Raw genomic sequence first — 10,812 nt, forward strand, 5'->3', positions numbered from 1 at the left:
GAAGTCGACTTGGAAAGTGCAGAGACCCTTTTTTTTTTTTTTTTTTTGACATTTTGTTGGTATTTTAGTATCAACTCCCAAGTATTTCATTCTTAAAACAGTGAAGAAAAATCAGGTGTTCTTGATAAACTAAGCTGAATGGACTGTTTTTTTTTTTACATCTCATTTACAAATAACTAAGTGGAATAGGGGACGAGCTTTTCACAAGTAACGATAAATGTCATGGTTGGGTTGCTTTCTGTAAAAAATATAAACAAAAAAAAAACTATTTGGTTTAAGATTTTTGTTTGTGATACATAAGGAAAACTACTGCACTGTTTATTGTTTCATTTTTTTCAGGCAGGATTGTAATGATGGAAGAAGTTGAGACAGTACCAACATAGTTTATTCTAAGAGTAAACAGTGGTGAAACAGAATAAACCAACTGGCTGGTTGATTGTCTGCGTCCTTTAAAGGATAACCCTGGGATTTTTGAACCTGGGCCTTTTTTCTTCATGGTTTTGGGTGTAAATGATTGATATGGAGAAAAATCAGTGCACTATTGAGCAAGAATGGGGTACTTTGCAACCACTAAACAGCTGCTGCAATGTAAACAAAAGGACGTTTGGTCTGCGTCAAAGTACATCCACTTTAAGTGCTTGTTTTTGCCACTGACAGGTTCAGACTGTAATAAGTGCCTGACAGCATTATGGATAGGATTCCTACTGAGATGCAGCTTTTTGTTAAAGGCCAGAAACGGTCGTTACATTGCTTTGTTCAAAAGACACCAGACTCCATTGACAGAAATAGAAATCGCTGCCTCGATTGCATGACTTTCAGTAATGAAGTGTTCAGACCCTTTAAGTAAAAGTATCAACACAATAACAAATAAGCTAATTGATCGAGGCAGCTCAATAATGGACCCATTGCAAAGATTTTTGCCCATTTTACACTCGAACTTGGAAAAATAAGGCCCAGGTTATAGAAAACTCTTTATCCTTTATGATGTTTATACGCCTGTGTCTGAACAAGCCATCGCTGCGTCTAATGTTTTATACTTGTTTTGATAACTGTCTTTGAAACATGTTTATTTTATATTTATGAATGCCAAAATAAAAGACTGGAAAAGTATGGCTGCTGTGTTTGGAGCGTGATACTTCCCTATATATTACTGCGTTTGCATACAACCTCAAAACTAAGGAACTGATATTTACTTCAAAGTTTAATTCAAAAACATTGTACAAAGACAAAATCTGGAATATTAGCAACACAACCAGCTGCATTTATACAACTTAAGACTTGAGGCTGCTACAACTGAATAACATCAAAAAAGGGTGAAGTTTAGTGATTTAGTGCATCGGCTCTGTAAGGCAGTACTGAGATTATTAAATCCTGTTCATGTTAACCTCATGTTGGAAAACTCGGGATCACTGAAGTAATTAAGATAAAATTAACTGGGAAGCTTGAATGTCTAATGATGATTTCGCCAATTAGTCTAGTAGAGAGAGAGATATTTTGCAAGATATGTGAAAAATTTAACCCGCCGGCGGCACTATAGGAAAAGTTGGCGATCAACAAAGTCCTCAGGTGACATTGTCTGAACTCAAATTCATTGCAATCCATCTCATTGAGATATTTCAGTCTGGAGAAAAGCGGTGGCTCAACCAACAGAATCAAGAGCCAGGCTGCTCACAAGACAAAAAATAGCTAATTCATGTTCACACTGAAAGTCACAAACATGTTTAGAACCACAATTTGTCCATCAATCAGTGTATCTTAGAAAAATAGATCAATAGGTGGATCAACAGGATTCTTTAGTCCCATTATGTTTATTCAGCTAATGTAAGTTTTTACAGTATTATGTACTGAAAACAGATCATTCCATTTCTGTCACAGCTCAGAGGGAATCGAGTAAAATTAGATCCGCTGCTAAAATGTACATCAATTACTCAATGCATCTTGTTAAAAATAATACACTTAATACAATGTTATAAAAAAATAAAAGCACTTGACAACCCTGTAAATGCAACATTACTTCTGTTCATTTTCCATGGCTTTTTTTTTTTTTTTTTTATTTCCAACATTTTGGCTCCAACAGATGACACACTTGAACAGAACAGGGTATTGCACAAGGCTTCACCTTTCCTCTCATTTCACAGTTGGCAGAAACTGAAAGGGCGACATTCCCTCAACTTCTGCTGCAATCAAATGCCAAGAACTTACATCAATTCTCTCTCCCTTAAAATAAATATAGGCCGTCTGTGTTTTTTTTTTTTGCACCACACGCACGCACGCACGCACGCAAGCACGCACGCACGCACGCACGCACACACACACTCCCTGTAAAATAAATAAGAGGTCTGGCCAAATTCAGATGTATGTCATGGTTATGTCCATAGAATTGGTCTAAGCTGACGCTGCAGTTCATCGTCTGTGCCTCAACCATCATCTGAGCCTCTGTGTCATGCTACGATGCTTCAAACGCTCCCGTCTTCAGCAGCCAGCCCGCTGCCAGAGGACTCTCAGTGCACTTGACAGTCTTGATGTGAGTATTTTGTCAACATGTATGTGTATGTGTGTGTAAGTGAGTGAGAAATTGCAACTAGACCGTGATGATGGGCAGTCAGCTGCTGCTTAAACCAGACTCTCCCCGGTCCTCTCTCCTTCCTTTCTCCTTTGTGAGAGATGGGGGGAAAAAAAAAAGAAAAAAGGAGTGAGTGACTGTCACTGAGGGGAAATGTTAAGGAGTAGTAGTACAAGCGTATTGATTGTGAGATATCATGCAGTACCTGCTGGATGTGTGTGTCGGGTCTGGCTGTAGCGCAGATTTCGCAGCCCGGACGAGACGGTTTGTTGATGAAAGTGCACGAGGGACAATCCCACTCTGTCTGCTGAGAGGAGAAAAGTTGATACAGATTTAGAGGGCCAATTTAGATTTGGGGTAACTTTTCTATTCTGCCTACTTATGAAGAGTCAAACAGCTCATGGATACAGCATCTTTTTAACTATCTTTAAAGTCAATAATTAGACGTCTATAGGATCCCGTAGCAGATTTTTTGTAAAGATAATGAGACATTAAATTATAAACTGTATAAACTGGTCACATACCTGTGTTTTACTGGCTTTGGTGGTGTGATCATTCAGTTGCAGATTCTCTATGTCAAGAACATCTTTAATATCACCTGATCTATCGCTTCCTCCACCTGTGCTCCCTGAAGTTGACAAAAACAGCAACAAACAATGAGTCGGAAAATATTCAGACAGTGCCACATTTTCTGGTGCTGTCTCTGTACTGTGACTGTTTACATCCATATCAGATGTTGGAGGGAAGTACTGAAAAAAAATGTTATAGGTTATAAACAAACAATGCTAAAAAAAAAAAAAAAAAGTCTAGAAAAGGAAAGAAACCATATTTGAATAACTTTCACACAGTATTTTCAGTATTTTCTTGTCTATATTAACTCATGAATATGTAGCACGCTGTGGGAGTTGCAGCCTTTTTTAGATTAGAACAGTTCACGTGAACCTAAACAAAATCATCTTATTTAAAATTTAATTATGAATCTTTTGCAGGTTATGACTGACTGAAGTCTCTAATCCATAGGAATCACCAAACACTTAATATCTCTGCTCTGGTGAGATCCTGCTGGGTTCAGGTGCTGCTCGTTTCTGGATATTTTTGATCGCAAATGAATCATATGATCCGATGATTGAGGTCAGGTGACTAAATGCTCAGAGGATTGCAGTGTTTTGCTCTAAAACTCTCCTTTCCTGCTTTGGCTGTATGTTTAGGTCTCTGTCCGGCTGCCTTGTCTGGGGGACTGTATGAAAATGGGTGTCATCATTACCCTTGAACACCCTTATAGCTAAAAGGCAGCACTTTCTGCCTGAGGTGTGATGGGTGATAATTAACAAACTGACCCTGGTTGTTGTGGGGTAGCCTTGAGGGTAGGGTGCTGTAACCCCTCCAATCTTGGGAGGTGGGTCCATTGCCTGGGGGGAGAGGTGGGGCGAGGAGGGCGCTCTCCAGGTCCTGCTGGAACAGCTGGCGGGTAATACGGGCCTGTCGGGCAGAGATCAGGTAAAGGTATGCTGTGTCACCGTCCTTCTGCACCCCGTAGGACGCTAATGACCTCGGCTCAGTGCACAAACACTGACCGATCACCCAGCGCTGCACGCGAGGATGGAAACCGTACTCGAGAAACACCTAAAGAAGAAGAAGAAGAACAACAACAACAACAGGAGTCAGGGCAGCTCCAAAAGCTACTACGTGATGTTCTTATTCCATTATTGATAGTCTTCTAACCTGTTGCTTGAGTGCAGCCACAGTCATGTAGGGAAACACTTTCACTGTGACGCAGCAGGATGACGAGACATCCTCCACTACCACAGATAAACTGCAACACAGATTGGGCACTGTTAGCACACCCCCAATGCGGAACACCTATCAGTCGCCATGGCCTTGACTAAATCTCACCTAATCTCTCCGTCTGCGTAGTTCTTTTCAGAGAGTTGAATGGTCAGCGCTGCTTTTTGGCGAGCCAGAGCCGACGCGTGTTGGGAAGCTGCTTGAGTGTCACCCGCTTCAATCGCCCTGGTAAGCTCCAAACACAGCTCCTCTACAAACAACGAGGCAGCGATCAGAAGCGACATTTCTGGAGCACGTTTTGTGTACAGAGGGGGGGGTTGATAAACAGCGATACTCACCGGTGAGCGGCAGCGAGGCTGAGCTCCACTGCTCCATAGCTGCCGTGTGGTTCTGTCTGCCATCTGATTCGTACGTGTTAATATTTGCAACTGTCAGAGGAGAGATGAAAGAATAATGTCAGCTGATATCTGTATTTATTTTAGCTGCACTTGGCTGATAAAGGCTCAAAGTACATACCAGCAACATACTTTTATCACAGGCAAAAAGTTTAAGAAGTTTTCATGTCACAGAAAAGCGAGCATTTTCTTATGTACAGAACACAGCATAGATGAGTACATCCCCTCTGAACATAAAGAAATCATTTTGGTCCTAAATGATCAACATTCCAGTTAATAAAAAAGGTGGCAAGTGAAATTTATTAAACATAAATATATAATAACATAGAAAGATATGTCATAAATATCTAAGAAATAAATAAATTCGGCAGCTTTGCTTAAATCTAGGGTTGTAAAGATGAGTACACCCTTGTATTATTTTAGTGCTTATTATGTCCAACCTTACTTTTAAAGAACTGCACTGAACCTTCTTGTCATCGAGCGCACAGGTTCACAACATACTGTGCCGTCTATCCTGTTCCACTCCTGGAGGGCGACCTCCTAGAGAGCCTTGATGTTTGAGGCGGAGTGCCGCTCCGCTTGTCTCTTCAAAACCCCCCACAGGTGCTCAGTAGGTTTGAGGTCTCGTGACATACTTGGCCACTGCAGCACTTTCACCTTGTTCTTCCTTAAGAAAGCAGCAGTGGCCTTGGAAGAATGTTTAGGGTCATTGTCATGTTGAAAAAGTGGCCGTCGACCCAGAGTGTGGAGGGAGGGTAGCATCTTCTCTTTCAGGATTTTGCAGTAAATCTTTGAGTTCATGGTGCCATCAATAAAGTACAACTCCCCAACACCTTCAGCACTCATACACCCCTATATAAAGAACTTAACCACCGTCATACTTCAGTGTTGGAACCATGCACTCCTCACTGTACCATTCTGTCCCAAGTGGTGCCATTGTTGTCAGCATTAAGTCTGAGAGTGATTCAGTGGGTTAGGTGACACTCTAATTGTCACCTAGTTACACCTGTTTGAGTGGGATGGTTCAACAGACTCACCAGGTGAGTCTGGTGCCCTTAACGAGCACCAAAAAAACCTTCTTATTAAGTCTTATTTTGTAACTTTCAGGAGGGTGTACTCATTTTACCTTTGACCATTTTGACAAGAAAATGTACTTTTACTTTATATCTGAGGAAACCTATTTGTCCTTCCAATATTTACTCAACATGAAGTTGCCTCTTTACATTTTTCACATTGATCTGTAGCTTATTGATTTATTCATTTTCATCTGAGGCCTGAAAGAAGTGGAAATCTACATGTGGACACATAAGAATAGTCTTGTTTTAGTTTTTTTTTTCAGATGGCTGTCATAAAGTTTGCCTTTTTTCTCCAAGGCTATTACTTCCACATAATTATCAGTGCTATGCTGTAAGAATAAATGTGATCATCGGAAAACCATATAATCTATGTGCTATTCTGTTCTTGAATAATTGTATTGAGTGTGTTATTAAGCATTTGTCATTTTCTTTTGAATTGAAAAAAATGTCATAGACAAAGGAAATAATTGTTAGACTGACCTCGATGTGCCTCTCTTAGCGACGACATCACCACTGTGGCCCACTCCTCGGCCTCTCGGTCGCAGCGGAAGTTGAAGCGGATGCAGTCGTGGGGCGGCGCAGCAAGACGCATCTCATGGCAGCGAGGGGACTTGACCTCATACTGCACCGAGCGAAGGTCAAACTCTGCAATGAACTGAGGGTAAAAAAATAATAAAAAATTATATAAACAGATCTCAAAAGGTCCGTCATTCTGCTAAGCCATAATGCAGGAACTACAGTACATGTCATTCATGTCTCTTTACAAAAACAAAAGACAGAGAAGGGTTGTATTAATTACTTAAAAACCAGTCGAAATGTAAAAATATTGATACTTGATATTGTGACTTCTACAGGTTTGTTTTGTCTGACCAACTGGGAATAAGGAATCAACAACATTGTTTCAGCTCTACAGCGCTTTATTTGGAAATAGGCGAAATTACATTAAAGCCCTTGGCAAATTAAGACAGGCTTTGGAATTTGCAGATACAGCTATATGTTAATGTGAGAAAAAGGAAATAATCCCCTGAAATATGACAAAAACCAAGTGAAATCCTTGTTCGGACAGAGAAAGACTTGTCATAAGTGCTCTAACTTTCACTGTGGAAATGGCGGGAAACATTAGTGCACTGAAGTCTGTTGTGAGTAGACAATGGCAGCAGAGGGATTTGCCTCCTGCCAGAGAGTGTGTGTGTATTTTTATAAAAACTCTGATACGACAGTATGAAAAGTCCAACGTGAGATGACAAGCTGATTGCAAATGTGTCAGATTTTAGGAAGACAGCACATAATGAACTTGATGAACAAAGGACTAATTTGAGAGTGACGTTAGTACATGATGAAACAAGCACAGTCCAAATAAAGGTCAGCTTCAAACATGATCAGTCATGTAATTCTTCAGCTGGGGCTGACATGACCATTGTCAGTCATCACCCATAATAGTGAAAAAAGGAAGAACTTGTCTGTGTACTGAAATCTGTCCCTCTGTGGTTGAACAGAGCAGTGCTGTCTAGAAACAGAGTCCCTGAGATTTTCTGAGTTAAATATATAAAAGTAATACAGTCATAAAAGGAAAAGTAGATCAGTAGTAATCAGCAGTGTACAGATAAATATTACGATTTAAAGCATCTACTTCAGCAACAGAGTGTAAATTTGTCTTCTAAAGATGTTAAGAAGCACTACAAGTGTAAAATTGTAAAAAAAAAAAAAAACTGAAATAAGGTTGTAAAGGGCAAGAATCTGTTAAAATTAAACCTGCTTACAACAAAAAAAGAGGAAAACAACAAATACAAAACTAGCAAACATGTACTGAGGGGTTAAAGTGAAACATAAAGCACATTGGAGCACATAAAGAAATTATACTGAAATGCTTCCGTCAACCCGAAGTAAAGACATCAAGCAGTGGCCGAGCGCAGATCTCATCTGTCTTCTATATCTTCAGAGTTAAAATTATGATGTGTTCTGTCAGGTTACAGTGTTGGCTGAAACAACCTTCTTGCGTCATTACTGTACGCAACTCTATACTAAAAGTGACTACAAGACGTGGATATTCACCAGGCAGGGAGGGTGTATTGATAAACATTATTTAATTGCATTATGGGAATTGTGGGTCTCAGTGTTTTTGGAGCCTAACCCGTACCAGGAAGTAAAATTTAGGATATCTCGACCACTGCCAATTCAATTTTTTTGTTTTTATCCGTCTCTCATTACATACCAAAACATAAAACTGTTAACTGAAAATCTGAGCGAAAACATTGGTCTTCTCAGATCTTTACCACTAGTTGGGCAAAAATATGTATCATGTATATATATGGTGTCAGAGGAATAGTATGCTGTAATCAAGTCAAACGGCATTAGCACGTCTCAAACTTATAAGTTCATCAGGCTCAGCTCTTGCAGTCAGTCTAGGTTTTGTCAGCCTCAGGTGTGCAAAATAAATTTGCCATTTCAGGCCAGAATAAAGTACTTAGTCCTTGTCAAGCTGAAATGTGTGAAATTATGTATTTATGTGTGAAATGATGTAGTTGTTGCTGTTGCTTGAAACTTACTTTAAGCCTCGTGTGACCAAATTGTATGCTGAGGTGGTGGTAAAGCATCTAGGTGAAGGTAGCTCTGATAGTGTTGAAAGTACCCAAAAAATTCTGTAAAACTCACTGCTGCTCCACATTGTTATTTATACCTGTTTTATTCTCTACATTCACAATTACACTTGTCGACACTCGTTTCTCCTTATTTGAAGGCTCTATTCGCCACACCAGATGTTAGAATGCAGGTTATCATGTGTAGAATTTAATGAGAAGAATAGAGACTTCCAGCAAGATACAGAGAGAGAAGTGTCATGGTACATTAAATTCAAGTGTGTCATGCTACATATGACAAATTCACAGCTGAAACTGGTAGTTTGTTTGTTTGTGGAGGTGAGGAGTGAGAGGGAAAATACCCACTTGTCTTCCCACTAAATCCGGGAGTCTCACTGCAGCTGTTGACCAATACAATCACAGCTGAAGGACTTCCCCCCTGATGCTGTTATAATTCTAATAAAACTAAATGAGTAGTGGTTGATGGGAAGGCTGAAAATGAAAGTGAAACTAAAAGCCATCTTAACTACAGTATTGGTAGCTCATAAACAACAATTTGAGGCTGTTTACATCATACAAGTTATACCATTGGCAAAATAAGGACTAAAATAGAGTTACTGTCAGATGGGTTCAGTTAAAAAGAAAACAAGAGGGAAAGTTAAGATTTTGCTAAAAGTTTGGCACATAGTTGTTATTGTGGATCCAGAGGGAAGTTTTAGGTTCTGTTTCAACTGCCTGCCATGATACAGACATGCACTGAAAGAAATCTGATATGATTTTATCCCCAAATCTGAATCTGTGGAGCTGAGTCCGTGGCTGACTGCACCATAAAATGGCGTGTACAGGCCTGAGCTGGTATAAAATATAAATGTGATTCAGTAAGATGGTTCATCACAAACATATCTAAGCGCATGGTGACAGCACTTCTTCAACACACAAGTGTATATGCGATCTCTCACCACACTACGGTTTCCGCTCGTATCTCGCAGTGCAAGTCTGAACTCTCCGGCCCGGCTCGGGTCCATGCTGAGTTGTAGGCGCAGAGTCTCGCTGCCTGCTCCGGGGAGGCACAGGGGCCGGATCCCGGAATGGCACACCGACACCCGGACTGACATCAAAACAGTACTGCAGCAAGCCGTCGGCGCAGGGCCGCCGCATGCAGCCTGCTGGGACGAGGCAGGGACCGGGGCTGGAGGAGCCCAGCCACCCGAGCTGAGTGCCATGTCGCGAACACCAGAGGCGGGGTGAGGGTGTCTTAAGCCCCGCGGCGGGTGTTACTGCTGCCCGCTGCCTCTGTGTGGTTTATAAGGTCCACCGGTATCTGAAGGGAACGCGTTTCGTCACGGGCAGGCTGTGGTTTTCTCCTCTCCTCGCAAATTCTTCCATATCTACCCGACCCGAGCACGGAGCGAAAGAAAAACAAAACAGGAAGTGCAGGAGTACGTCTCTTGTTTTTGTCCGTAGAGAAACGTGGCTGTGAAACATTCGACCTATCTCAAATGCCATACTGACTGAATAGCACTGCATTCACAAAAAAAAAATCGTAATTATGTTGTAGTGTGTAATTTAGAAATGAATTACCATTAATTAATCCTAATTATGAGAACATAGGAGATGAGGACATAAACATTAACAGACAATAAAACAGCACGAAAGAAATCAGAGAGCAGTAAAAGAAATAAATCAAACAAATACATTTTGCAGATATAGGGCAAACAACATCAAAGTGATACTTAATAAGAAATACATTTATCAGAAAACAGCTAAATAATGCATTCACAGACAGATTACACAGGATTCCATGAGTTGAGAAATGTGGTGGGTTTTTAACAGCCTCACCAGACTTTAACTGAGTTTTTTTTCTTTCTAATCATTTAACATTTAAGTGACATTGCACAGCGATGTACACCATTTTGCTGTAGGCTATATTGTAAAATACAGTACATCCTAACTGAGTAACTGGGTGCCAGTGTCAGGAGTTAACAATGAGAGTGATGTGGGTGGTTTGTTGTGTGCCAGTGGAAAACTTGGCAGGAGAACTTTCTATGAGTGGTAATTGATTTATAGACTTTTTTTGAAGACCTGAGAGCAATGCACTGTGTGCGGAAATTTTATGTTGTCCACCTAATGAATGACTAACTCAGGGTAAAAGGTCAGTGTGATGCCCTAGGTCACTGTGAGCCAGCTACTGCACCAAATCTTATTAGCTTTGAGATACTGAGGCGGCTCCTCCAGACGAAGCTGTGCTTTCGGCTGATACTGCTGGTGCCAGGGCAGTCCTTGGATGGGCAGTAACAAGTGGCTGAGTGTTCTGAGAATCAGCACTCCTACATATAGTCATGTTTCCTTGTTTATGGTTAATGAACCAATAGTGTAGTAACACATCCCTCTCCAACCCCTTCTCTCGTCTTATGGGG

General features: G+C 40.7%; 1 protein-coding gene across 2 annotated transcripts; it reads right to left on the reverse strand.

Moving 5' to 3' along the window:
• Positions 1 to 28: 28 nt before the first annotated feature.
• Positions 29 to 9,827, reverse strand: sharpin (SHANK associated RH domain interactor). 2 transcript variants are annotated; one of them, XM_022758091.1, is made up of 9 exons: positions 9,355 to 9,827; positions 6,300 to 6,474; positions 4,687 to 4,776; positions 4,457 to 4,598; positions 4,286 to 4,376; positions 3,901 to 4,186; positions 3,088 to 3,191; positions 2,769 to 2,867; positions 29 to 2,653 (listed from the first exon to the last, which is right to left on the reverse strand). In XM_022758091.1, the coding sequence occupies exons 1-9, from the start codon at positions 9,616 to 9,618 to the stop codon at positions 2,603 to 2,605; spliced, it is 1,302 nt and encodes a 433-aa protein (XP_022613812.1). In that variant the 5' UTR covers positions 9,619 to 9,827; the 3' UTR covers positions 29 to 2,602. The 2 variants fall into 2 exon arrangements, with proteins under 2 accessions (XP_022613812.1, XP_022613811.1); XM_022758090.1 differs by having other exon boundaries at positions 2,769 to 2,870.
• Positions 9,828 to 10,812: the final 985 nt, after the last annotated feature.

This window comes from Seriola dumerili, unplaced genomic scaffold (genome assembly GCF_002260705.1).
Source record: "Seriola dumerili isolate Sdu_G_001 unplaced genomic scaffold, Sdu_1.0 BDQW01000291.1, whole genome shotgun sequence".
Taxonomy (NCBI): domain Eukaryota; kingdom Metazoa; phylum Chordata; class Actinopteri; order Carangiformes; family Carangidae; genus Seriola; species Seriola dumerili.